Source organism: Protopterus annectens, chromosome 14.part0 (genome assembly GCF_019279795.1).
Source record: "Protopterus annectens isolate FY-2018-M chromosome 14.part0, PAN1.0, whole genome shotgun sequence".
In the NCBI taxonomy this organism is placed as follows: domain Eukaryota; kingdom Metazoa; phylum Chordata; order Ceratodontiformes; family Protopteridae; genus Protopterus; species Protopterus annectens.
The window spans coordinates 436,199,179-436,213,118 of record NC_056748.1 but is presented as its reverse complement, the minus strand read 5'-3'; the positions used below and the strand labels follow the sequence as shown (position 1 = coordinate 436,213,118).

The 13,940-nt window shown below is 38.8% G+C and overlaps 1 protein-coding gene across 1 annotated transcript in view; it reads right to left on the bottom strand.

Moving 5' to 3' along the window:
• USP54 (ubiquitin specific peptidase 54) overlaps nucleotides 1-13,940 on the bottom strand; it is a 1,304,502-nt gene that overhangs the window by 159,951 nt on the left and 1,130,611 nt on the right. Inside the window, exon 20 of the mRNA XM_044056203.1 lies at nucleotides 8,154-9,589. Coding sequence (XP_043912138.1) covers nucleotides 8,154-9,589 — 1,436 coding nt within the window. The remainder of the gene's footprint in view (nucleotides 1-8,153; nucleotides 9,590-13,940) is intronic.

Sequence of the window (13,940 nt, the reverse complement as noted above, 5' to 3'; positions counted from 1 at the left end):
CATCCACTGGTCCTGGTTTCCCTCTCTTTTTTTAAACAACAAACATCTTTATTTTTATCACATAGGACATAGGCAATCTTACATTGATATAAATGAAAACAAACTATCCTAATACAATTCTAATTGCAAACATTATACATTACAAATGACAATGACAGCTGTAGTTGCAAACATTATACATCACTTAAATTCTATCCAGTCATTGTCAGACATTACACAGCTCTTTCAAATTCTGCCTTCTTTTAAACCTTGTCCCTCCTCTGCATGTATTGTTCCACAAGTCCTATTTTTTCCTGTGTAATTTGCTCCCATCCTTTTCTAAAGATCCCAATTCCAGTTGTTTTATCTCTGTTACTATATTCGCTACTTCTAGTTAAGTTGGTTTAGGCTTTTATTGCTTTTTTGGCAGCCACCATAATTAGACTCATCAAGGTCTTACTTTGTCTAGGCAATTCCAATTTTGTATCATAGCTCAAAAAAAAAATTATTTCCTCAGTTAGACCAATTTGCTCACCCAGTATCTCTGACAATGCAGGCTCTAGGGAATCTTTAAAGTCTGCCAACTCATTACACTTCCAGAAAATATCTTCTCGGTTACATCTTTCTTCCCCATCACACCTCCAAAATTTACTGTCTACCTGAGGAAAAATTCTTTGGAATCTACTTGAGGTATAAAAATACCTATGTAAGCACTTCCAAACAAAGATCCTAAGTCTTCTAGACTTTGTTGCATATTTGGGAGGCATACATATATCCCACCCTTTACTTCTTTGTGAATTGCTTATCTAGTCTCTTTTCCCAATACTTTTTTACCCCCTCTAATTGATTCTTATAGCTATCATGCAATATTTTATATGGGCTACTAATTATTCATTTTTAACCATTGCTTCTGTTCTAGATTCTACTAAAAAAAACTCTACTAGTGCTGTTTTTTTGTTTAGGATCCCCATATTTATTTTTCTTTGCCTATACTCTGATAACAATCCTAGATAGGGAAGGCAATCTCTAACCTGCAGTCCAAATAAGTTCTTGGCATCCTCCCATTCTATTACCTTTCCCTCTAGTTATTTGCTCCCAGTACCTTGGGGTTCCTTTGCCAGTTTCCTCCAATAAATTCCAGCCCCCTCTTGCCTATTGTCTGTATCCCTAATTGCAGTCATCTCTAATGGCAGAATCTCCTTTCTCCATTCCAATGTTGGCTTAGTTCTTAGAATACTTTCTACTACTTTATGAAGATAATATTCTGTATGATTATTCTTATTCTCCTTAAAGGTCTGCATTCAACATTTCAGCCTCTTCTTGTTTCTTGTGCTCCCACCCCCATTTCATCATCATCCCTTTCTACTTTGAATTATAACTGTCTGCTCGTGCTCTCTCTCTCTCTCTCTATATATATATATATATATGTATATATGTATATATATATATATCAGCCTTAACTGTGTTGCTCTGAAATACCCCTTTAAATCTGGTTATCCCAATCCGCCCTGTTCTGTTGGAAAAATCAGCTTATCCAACTCAACTCTTTCTGTCTTCCCCTCCTAGATAAAATCCTTCAGCTCTTTATTGTTATCTACAACTTCTCCTCTGGTTGATAAAAATATGCCTGAACTGTGTATAAGACTACAGGGACTAAAACATTTTAACTGATTGTATCTTACTACTGATATCCATATAACAGAGCTTCCATTTTCTCAGTTTTTGAATTAGCTTTTGTTTAGTCTCTTCCAACATATCCTTAGCTACCACATTAGAATCATTTTTAATCAATACTCCTAAATATTTAATTTTATCATGTCCCCATAAATATGGATATTACCGAACCAATTTGTGTGTGGGTACATAATTTACCACTATTGCCTTTGTTTTAGCTTCATTAATTTTGCATCCCAAAAAGATTTGAAACTGTCTCAAAATGTTCCAAAACACTGCATTGTCTTCTTCTGGTTTTGTCAGATATAAAATAATATAGTCTGTAAATAGAGCCAACTTTTCTTGACTACCATACCAATTATATCCTTGGATTTCTGAGTCCCTTATTTTCTTTGCCAGTGGTTCTAAATATAATCCAAATAACAAAGAGGAGAAAGGACACCCCTGCCTGGTTCCTCTGCTCAAGCAGAAATTATCAGAGAGGACCCTGCCCACTTTTAATTTTTGCCTCTGATCCTTCATATAGTCTCCTAATCAACCTTATAATGTTTAACAAGGAAATCAAATGCTTCCATTGCTCTGCTCATAAAGTCCCAGCTTACTCTGTCAAATGCTTTCTCTGCATCAAGACCAACCAACAACAGTGACATTTTCTTATATTCTGCTTCCCTCTGGATCATTAATGTTCTGTTAATGTTGCCAAATGTTTGCCTCCTCTCCACAAAGCCACATTGATCCATATCTATCACTTTTGTCATTCTTTTAACCATTAAAGATATTCTTTTAGCCATTATAGACATAATCACTTTATAACCATGCTTTAGTATTGAAATGGGCTTGTATGAAACTGAATCTGATGGATCTTCACCATCTTTATGTATTAGAGCTACCACCGTTTTCTTCCAGCATGTTGGTACTTCTCCTCCTCTTAAAAATACTGTTAAACAAAACCCTCCCATCTATTCTTGGGGACTTTCCTGTAGACTGCTTATACATCACCATTTTTATCTAATTTCCTACTATTCTGGCAGTTAGTAATTGACCCTCCTCTACCTCTAACCTTGGCATATTTAATTCTTCCATAAACATTTCCATTTGTACCTCTTCTTGATCTCCATATATCTCTGCCTTACAGAGACTTTTATAGAATTTCTGAAATATTTCTAATACTTCTACAGCTCTTTTTGTCCTGGTTTCTTTTGAATATATTTAGGAAAGAGCTCTGTTTCACATGGATGGGAAACCTGTTCCAGAGAAGGGGGATTGTCTGAGATACATACCTGTCCCTCCAACATGTCCTATTTATGTCACATTCAAAGTTTAAATTCCTAGATCGAATACTTCTGATGCTATTCATTTTATGGATATGCAAAAGGTCCATCACTGTGGGATACAAGGATGCCTTGTATGCCAAGCATTGATCACCTCTCAACAGTTTGTAGGAAACAGAGTACAGAGATAGGGCTTGGAGGTGATCTGCCTAGGACATGCTGTTTACATCCTACATTCTGTTTGTGATGAACCTCTGTAGACATTCCTGTTGTTGCATGTGTCTGGTCAGATATATACTGAGGAGATGTGCTGTATTGAATGATAGCCCTGTTAAAGACCGAATGCAGCAGTACAATTGATTCCTTCAACCTAGATGCCAGGCCCTTGCTTATAGGTTGAGCAACACAGAATGATTTCCTTACTACCTTTGACATATGTTGGTCAAATGCCAGATTACTGTCTATATATGTACCAAAATCACCGAGTACTGGGTCTACTCTTAAGGGTGTTTTATGGATAAGGTAATTTCCTAGGGTGGCTAACTTCCATGAGGGAACTATTATACATTTCTAGGAATTGAGCTTTAAGCTGTGGCTTTGGCACAAGTCATTTCATCTGTGTTTTTCCTTTCTGTAGGATGTTAGTGTCTTGATGGGATTTTATGATTGCTTCTTGTCTACAACCATCTGCAAACTTGGTCAGCCAGTGGCCCTTGACATTGGCTTTGACGTCTGAGAAGCAGATGCCAAAAATCAGTGAACCCAGCACAGAGTCCTGGGGACTCCGCTAGTGACTGGCCTCTTTGTGGAGGTAGTTCCACTATCCTAACTTCCTGGGTCCTATATGAGGTGCCAGCTGGTTATCCAGCAATGTAACACAGGGGTTTACACCTATTTTCATGAGTTTGTTTACAATGCACTAGTGGGGTATTGTATCAAATGCCTTAACCAGGTGAAGGTGGGCAGTATGACCTTCTCAAATAAGTCCACCAGGCTGAGTAGGCAAGATCTACCCTTGACATAACCAAATTGTATTGGATCCAGTTTATGAAGGTTTCCTATATCTTAATTAATCATTTCCATTATATTTCTTGCCATGGCTTTGCATATGTGACTAGTCAGATTTATAGGTCTGTAGTTCTTGGGGTGTGCTGATGACCTGCCATTGTCCACTGGGATGACCACTGCAATTCTCCATTTGCATGGCACAAAGTGTGTCTGAAGGTTTTGGTTAAACAGTGACACCAGTGGTCCCTATAGGTCATGTTTTGGGCTATTTTGAAGGCATCATGGGATGTTATTGGGGACCATCGATGTAGTGTTTTGGCCTTACAGAGGGCATGTTGGACCTGCTCCCTAGTGATAGTTGGGGGGGACTGTTTGACGGTATTTCCTCAGGGTCAGCTGGCGGAGGAGGGTGTAAAATTAGAGCTGAATTTGTTGGCCTGCAGATATGCTATATCTTCTGGTCCTGTGTAGGTAGCTCCATTTACAATCAGTTCTGCACAGTGCTACGTTCAGCCTTTGAGGTTCTGGACATAGCTAAAGAAAGCCTTGTGCCTGTTCTTTGCCTGGGAAGCTATCTTTACCTAAATTTTGGCTTTAGTAGACTGTTTGTTCTCTTAGTTGTTTGTTTTTATCATGCTGGGCGTAGCACTTCCTAATACTGAATATGAATTTTTCTTTTATTGTACAACCTGTTTGTTTGGATTCCACCTGGGTGTTTTTTGAGTCAGTTCTGGGATTATTTCTGGTAAGCACAACTGTCTCTATACATTTACTGGCATGAACAGGGGTTCTGTAAACAATTCCGCATAGGCAGCTGAGTTCTCAGGGTTTGTAGAACTTACAATTTTGAAAGGTTATCACTTAGAAACAAGTAGTTTACCAATGAATAGTTGCTAAATGTTATGGGGTTAGCAGGAGTAAAAGGATTGATTTTTATTGCGAAAGAGACAGTTTGTGGTCTGACTTTAACAGAGAGGACACTACATTAGAGGAGATACAGTGTTTTCCCATGTTATCTCATTTTCTAATTAAAAAAATGGGTTCTAATGTTACTAAATAAATATTTTACTGACTGTATCAAAGGCTGTTATGAAAACTAAATCAATTCTTTGACATTAGTGGCTGGAGCACATTTAACAAGAGCATAGAGTACCTCTCAGGATTTCTCAGAAATGTAGCCCTGGATGATATTTGTACAACTGCTATATGGACTTCACTGAATACATTCAGAAGTCACTATAAGCTAGAAATGATCTCCAGGAGAGCCTTCCTTTGGAGCCATAGTGACCAGAGAGTTACATTCCTATGATGCCTACACAGAAGGATAAGCTTGGGACTCTGTCATACTGGTTGATGAGTATGGATCTCCTCACACTAGACATGAATGTGCTTATCATAATGACTGATCAATAAGCAGGTCCATCCTTATCAACACACCAACCCTCCTAGCAACTGTGTTATGGCAGATAAGGCCCGGAGAATGTTTTTGCAATTGCTGCGGCATTTCTTTGCATACTGATCTACTTTTGAGTGGCGCACTGGAGATCTGAAGAAGAGATTGGCTAGCATAGAATTAAGGGACTTATAGTCTGGGAAAATGTTCCATGTTGAGCTGAAGGCTGTAGTTTCAGGTCTACTGATTGAAAAGGACAGAACTGCTCACTTATGGTAGTAACTTTTGTGTCTTTCCATCAATTAAACCTTGCAATAAATCAATCCATGCACTTTTATTTCATAAGTTTATGATTTAGGGTTAAGGCTATGATCTGCTAACAGTCCTTAACCTGCATTCCTGTAGTTCAGTCCTTTAATCATTATTTTGGAATAGGCATATAAATAAATTATATAACAAGAGAAGGAAATTACTTGAGGCTTATATGAAGCCTCATTCTACTTACCTAAAGAGCGTAATCAAACAAACTAGTAAAGAAGTTAAGGGAGCCATTAAGAAGCTCAAATCTGAATACAAAATTAAAATAGGCACTAAAACCAAAATAACAAAGCTTTCTTTAAATATGTTGGGAAGATAACACCCAACAATGTTTAGAGCACGTCCACAATAGTATTGCTCACTCTGATCCAAAGGATACAGCTAATAACCTAGCTGACACATTTAGTTCAAATTTTATTCTACCCACAGTTACAGCTCTTCACAGATTCTACAGTCACAGACACCCAATTTAATTACTATGGAACAAGTTCCATCAGCCCTCTCAAAAGCTAAGAACGTCTCATTTATGGGCCCAGATAACACATCAGGTTGCCCGATTATTAATGCCAAATATGGCCTATCTGAACCTCTACTTAACCTCTCTAATCAAAGCCTCTCCACTAATTACATTCCTGAAGTAAGCCAGTCATTGGAATCCCATTGCACAGCGGTGACCCAAACACAGACCCTGGTAACTACAAACTATTCATCCTCACTAGTCTCATAGGAAAAGCTATGGAATGCATCATCTCAGACCTCATTAACCTACACGTTGAAAATCTGTTAACCTAGGACACTCATCAGTTTGGCTATGTCAAAGGAAAGTCCTGTCACCTTAACCTCAGAATTTTTTTTGAAAATGTTAACAAACCAGTGGCTAGCAGTTATGCAGCACATACATCACACTGAACCTGTCCATGGCCTTTAAAACGATTTCCCATGCAAGCATTCCTAACAAACCTAGACATCTGAATATTAGTCTTTAGTTGTTCATTGGACAGCTAACTGGCTATCCGACAGAACTTATGTGATTAGAGTACCAGGTACCACTTCTGAATGCAAAAAAAGTTACCAGTGGCTTAGCATGTGGAGCTTAATGCTGGACCCCCTCCTATACAGCATCTATTTCTCAGACCTTTAAGACAACACTGTAGGTCTACACTTATCTAAGTTTGCAGACAACTATAAATTGAGAGTTATTTATTTTCCCACTCTACTCAAAATTGCTCTACTATGTGTTAGATCAAATTAACAACTGGTTCAAGGACAAATGTTCACCAATTAAATGTCAAAATATGTAGTATAGTTAATGTTTGTAAACATAACATTTTCCCATACCATACAGGTGATGCACCCCTTCAATCAGACACTGTTGTAAGGGAGCTATGCATTCTTCTTGAAAATTTCTTATCTTTTGATCATCATGTCTCCACAGTAGTTTAGAAAGCTTTCTGTTCCTGTCATCTAATTTATAAAGGTATCTCCTCTAGATCCAAAGAAGTTTTAATTCCCCTTTACATGTATCTCAAAATACTCATTGTTGAATAAAATGTCCCTTTTGGCATGCATTTATCTAAACATATCACTCAACTGACAGACTTCAGAGATTCATAACTAAAATGATCACTGGCCTCAAAAATCTTAGTGATCGGGACAGATTGGTAGCCCTCTCTTGTTACTTGGTTTCTTAAAGAATCCTTGATGAGGATCAGTGTCTAGCCTTTCGAAGGATGCAATCCTCTTTGATCCTTTACTTCTTCTCAGAACAAATGGTTTCAAAAACATCCAATTAAAGGAACTAAACCTACATTGACACATAAATGAGGGACATTGGCAGAACAGATTCATATCCCAGAGTATCCCCATCTAGGGAACAAACCTCCACTATATGTCAAGCAAAGCAGCACCTTTACTACCTTCTAGGTTACCCTACATAATTGAATTGTCAGCCTCAAATTCTCCCTAGGTCTATCTTGTCTTGCACTGCTTGAGCCTGAAGGGAACTTTTGAAGATGGGTTATTGACTAGGCTTGTAATGGTCTGCAGACTGGCTGCCTAGTACTTGCCACTGACCCTATGAAATAGACGCATTTTCTCCAGCTCTGACAACTTTGAGCAACTCACTTAAATAGGCCAGTACTTCCAGATCAAGACCTGGAAAAAAAACACGTGCTAAAAATTTTTGCTTAGTGCGTCTTCCTAGTCAACAAATGAAAAGAAATAAATAAATTTAGTACAACTCTTTCAACATCTGAGTGTATTTCTATGTCACTGAACATACCACTTAACTGGAATAAAGCTCTTGCCATCAACACTGAAAAATAAATTGCAAAAACAAAAAAACTGACATAGATTTTAAAGTAATACAAAGGAAGACATCAGGAAAGAGCCCTAGGGCAGTTTGCTATTCCCTATTACTGTGCACCTCTGTAATTTAAGATTTAAGAACAATGGAAGTAGAAAAAGGGACTGAATAAACCCTTGAATAGTAATTTAATGGAAGAACTTACCTGGCTTGCCATGGACTGGTCTGGCACTGTGCCCGCCTGCTGGCTTTCCCACTTGTGGTCTACTGCTTCCTGAAGCTTGCAGACTTTGCAGATAGAGAACCTCCAGTTCAGAGATCTCTTGTTCAGTGTCCTGGTTCCACTGTGGATGGTGCTGCAACTGAAATCTATCTGAATTGTCCTGTAAGCTGTGATCACTGAGGGATGCTGACATCTCTCCTGAGAGGGGATGCCCTTCTGTCATTCTACTCTTAGGCTGAGAATGATAGTATCTTGTCACATTTTCCACCCAGCGGTCCACTGGCAAAGAAGCCACATGACTGGTTAGAGTTTCACTGTTCTGACACAATGAACCAAATGTTTCTGTGTTATGTCCCTGATCATAATGCTGACGTAGCTGCTGGGACACAACTGGCTTTGCAGGGCTCTTTGATGGAGAGACTGCTCCCTCTGCCTTGTCTAATGTAGCTGACCTCAAGTGTGCACTCTTAGAAGACCAGTTTCTATCCCCAGTGTTTTTGGAAGGTATTGCCTTAAGACTTGAAGTTGAGGAATCCAGATAAGATTCTTGTGTCTGTACCATATGAAAAGTTGCAGTATTATGAAATGCATCACTGTTGTTAGTCCTTACAGGTGTATTGTGGTGTCCTTGAGAAGCTTCAGCCTGTGACCATGTAAAACCCTTACTTCTGCAGTAATCAGATATGGAAGAATCTGTACTATCTAATATACTTTTTGGATATGTTGATGGTGATAGTGACAACTGGCTGGAATTTGGGATGTACGGCTGTAAAGATGAAGCCTCAGTAGTTTCTGCTGCAGCATAGCGACTCTCATATGGATTACCACTGCAGTGCTCCAAGGAGCTCAGGCACATAATATCTGTAGGGCATCCATTTCGGTCCTCATCATTAGTTAACACATGGGGTGTGGGAGCTAGAAGCTTAAAATACTCATCTCTGAGGTAGACTGACAAAGTAGGCAATGATTCAGAAGTGTGGATTTTTTTCTGCAACTTCTGCTGCAAAGTGGAATCAGCAGGGTCATTACAGTCCTTGTCAAGCCAAACAAAGCTGGAATCCTGGCTTTCATCTTCCCTGCTTCCTACCTGGGCATTACATATCTCTCCATAAGGTGTGAAACGTGCATGCTCCACCTCATTTTCATGGGAGTAACTCAACACCTTCTCACACTTACTGGGACTGGTGGGCAAGTTTGGGAAGCTGATGGCATGACGATTCTGCAGCTGATAGTCAGTACATGAAGACAATGAAGGCTGGGGGGATTTTGGCACTGGGCACTGGCTGAGTGAAGATGGAGACAGACTATGACAGGAGGTAGGAAAGACTACAAATGAATTAGGTCCAGTCTCCGGATCATTGACCGGTTTAAGAACTTCTTCTTTTTTCAGCTGAATTTTGTTCGGGCTAATCTGCTGACTGCAAGAAAACCAAAATGGAATAAAATCAGTGATTGAGGAATTGTAACTCAGGCATGCGCACTTTTAATTGAAATCTGTATTACCAGACTGTTTCTTCAATTAGTATACCTCTTCTGGAAATATTACCACTTTTTGAACAAAAAAGGCTAAAATGGAGCATACTGTCTGGTTAGAAAGAACCAAAACTAATGAAGTAAATGAAAAATCATATCTGTTGCACCATTACATAAACAAAAGTTATGACACAGGAACAAGTTACTAGCAGATTAGCTGTGACTTGCATAAAATGTTATACAAATATGTAGTCTGATATGTTCCAAAGGCTAGTTACTCAAAGACTGTTTAGTCGCATGTACACTACAAAATCGAACTTTCCTCATTTTTTTGTGAGTGGACTTCACCCACTCCTCCAAGGAAATGAAGAGGGATACACCCTGCAACCTGTCCCTATTACACATAACGATATGGCTGCCAAACCTCAGGAAATGTTACAAGCACTACAGAAATTCAGTTCAGTTGGCTAGCTCTAGATTAATGATCTTATATTAATTGCCCATCAATGGACCAACAATATACCATTACAAAGTACCTCTTAAATGATTCAACAGCACACGAAGACAACTGCTTACAAGGTGCAGATGTCTTTGCATTCCTTACAATAATTATATAATTTATATACATCTCAAATACATGTAAAAGGCATGTAAATCCATCTGTGCACTTTCTGCATTTTAAATGCCTTTTCCATGCCAAAGATTATCACTTGCTGAAAAGCAGCCATTTCTAACTATGTGATTTAAATTTTGTACAGCACAGTTTGGTGCAAACAATTCAAGAAAAAACAAAGGATCCCAGCTGCAGACCAAACAACTCTTGTTTCACATATACTGCTTTTCAGGTCTTAACTTACTAACAATCTTGCTTAAAAAGCTACCCCACCCATGCCTTTTCCCACTTTCTACCATGGCTGTAGATAGCACAGATTTGTGGGTCTGTGATTAAGTGAGCAGTATTCAGGCACTACTTACTGTATGAGCATCCACATTACAACACAGTACTTGAGAGTAAATTAGGATGAGGACTGTGTGTGTTTTTAGTACAGTTAGGAGATATTATGGAGCCATTCATTGAGCCATCAGTTTCTACAGTGTTTAACAACTTCAGATCCAAGGTTACACACAAGGACAATCTCCATACATGTTAGAGCATTTGTCTGAAATATGTTCCCCTGTTTTGCTCTTAAAATGTCCGCATACTTACTTGTTAAAGATTTAGGCAAGAAATTCAATAAAATAATTACTTTCTGTGAACCATGACAGTTCTACATTTGCTCAATATTTTGACCAATTTACTTTCAGTAGACCAGTAGTTACTGTTCAGTTAAGGACTCCAATAAAATATCATTACTAAAAGCCTTACATGCGATAATTAAATCGCTGCTTACCCTTCTATAACTAATTAAAAAAAAGTCTCAGTTTGATCAGCCTTCTTTTATAGCTTAAGTCCTTCATTCCATCAACTTTTCTTGTAATTACTATTTATGATTATAAGATCTTAGAATGATAGGTATTACAATGCAGAAAAGTCATAAACCTGTTTCTACCTTGCAGTTACACTCTCTCATTGTGTACCTTCTACTTCCATAAGTTCCAAGAAGATCAGACAAGGGATGTATTTGCAGATGCCTATCCATTTATTCCAGTTAGTCTTGAAAGATGCCAGGGGGTCACTTTGTTTAATATATAAGGGCAGTCTATTCCAGACATGAGGTAAACACACATTCTACCTTGGAAACTTGTTTCTGTGCAGCAGTCTTAGGTTTACTTGATATAATGAACTTGGGCATGCACCATGTGGTTTTATGGTCATGTATAGTCTGAATTAATGGGGCAGAGTCACACAAATACTTATAACTTTACATTATTCAACCTTTTGTGATACTTTTGATCATACAGTCTAGGATGTAAGAACTTTCTCTTTAATAAATGGCATATGCAGCCTTTTTTACATCTAACCTTACCTTGTTTTTTTTTATGTCCACAAGTTAAAAGAACTCAATGAATTTTATAAAATGACACCATCAGAGAGGCCAGTTATGAATGTTCCCCTTTTGAAACCACTAGCATAGATTACATAAAACAAAGTTGCACCTATTTTAATATCAGACTGACAGAGTTTGAATAAACAAATGCAGTTCCAAGTCAGAGTCCTGGAGAGATACTCTTGAGTACAGCAGCACCGATTACTGGGGTTTCTGTTGAAAGGTTGAAAAAGGTAAGTGCAATCTTCAGACTAGCACCAACTTAAGTGTAGTTAGGGAGAAATTATATATACTATGTGTGAAACTGTTATATCTCATACAACTCTCCCTTTACAATTTCAGAGTTAGTATTTGCATGATGCCGGGGTAAATGGGAGCGCAACCCTGCACATCAGAGGGTAAAGGATACAAAACTATTTGTAATGTGCAACAGCAAGTTTGCCAGTTCACTATTAATTGACCACACTGTACAGAATTTTCATAGTTTTGGGACTCGTAGTACTGAGTCTTGAACCTGCAGCAGAGCACTTAAGTTACTGTACTGTCATCTCAGTTCTACATACTTATAATATAACAATATGAACTGGAAGGCATAACATGCTTTTTTTTCCCACACCAGGTATTCTATTATCAGAATGCCCTGAGCATGGCTGTCCTTAAAGTTCATATTCCTCCCAATACCCATGTAATAGTTAATTATGCCCCACTGGTCTAGGATTTCCACCTTCTTAGGGTTACCATTTTGGTTGTATGTAAAAGAGGACTGTTAGGGCTGAAGAGCAAAAAAAAAAAAAAAAAAATCCATGTTTGGGGATTTTTGATTGGCCCATATGCCGATATATGATCCAATCAAAACCTCGCACAGCGGACCCTCTTCTGTTCAATGCGGAACATCAAGCAGTTCCGAATTGAACAGAGCTCCACTTTTTGATTGGCTTGTATACCGGTATACGAGCCAATCAAAACCTCGCACAGCAGACCCTCTTCTGTTCAATGCGGAACATCAAGCAGTTCTGCATTGAACAGAGCTCCACTTTTTGATTGGCTCGTATACCGGTATACAAGCCCATCAAAACCTCGCACAGCGGACCCTCTTCTGTTCAATGCGGAACATCAAGCAGTTACGCACTGAACATAGCTCCACTTTTTAATTGGCTCGTATACCGGTATACGAGCCAATCAAAAACACGCACAGCGGACCCTCTTCTGTTCAATGTGGAACATCAAGCTGTTACGCACTGAACAGAGTTCTGCTTTTTGATTGGCTCGTATACCGGTATACGAGCCAATCAAAAACATGCACAGCAGACCCTCTTTTGTTCAATGTGGAACATCAGGCAGTTCCGCATTGAACAGAGCTTCGTTTTTTGATTGGCTTGTATACTGGTATAAGAGGCAATCAAAAAAAAAAAAACAAAGCGGAGGAAAGACTCCGAAATAGGGATGTCTGGTTTTTGAAAATTCTGCGATTTGTCCACGTTTTAAAACTCGGACAAATTGCAGAATTTTCAAAAACTGCCCGGACAGGAGCCCAAAAAAGAGGACGCGTCCAGGGAAACCCGGACATATGGTAACCTTACACCTTCTATCTCCAATACATGAGTCTGTAGGGGAAGAGTTGCCCTGAGAGCCATTACTGCTACTCATAGTGACAGAATAGTTTGGTGGGGAGCAATAACCTCCTACTCCCTTGCCTCCTGGGGTCACATATAAATAAGCTGGATGAGCAACAAGGTTTGGCATCAGAGACATCCCCACTCTGGACACTAGGTCAACCAAAACTCCCACACTGTTTCATTTATTCAGGCTGGTGATCACTCTGAGTCCTATTTTCCACTAGAGCTGCTAAGGATGGCCTGCCTTATCCTGCACTTTTTCCCCAAGAAAAACCCGGCAAGGTAATGCCTCAGCTCTCCTCTCCCTTCCCCACACCCAGACCAGCAGCAGTTTAACCACTAATTGAAATAAGGATACCTGGATCACAGTCAGGGATTAACCTTGGTCTGCGTCAATGGAGCTGACTTCAAAAGCCTAATATACAAGCCTTCTTGTACACATTGACTAATGATGTATGAGTCATGGTATAAATACACCTGACAGAATGATAAAGATAAAACTGACCTGTAACCCTTTACTAAAGGGACTCATGATGTTATTATAAACCATCTGGTTTGCTTTTACATGGATCTAGGTTTATAGACATGAAAGTACCACTTTCAGTTCTGTAATAAATTCAGCAAAAACTTCTCCAATATTCTGTAAGGATTTGAAAGAATAATAGATGTACAAGTTATGGTCATAATGTAGG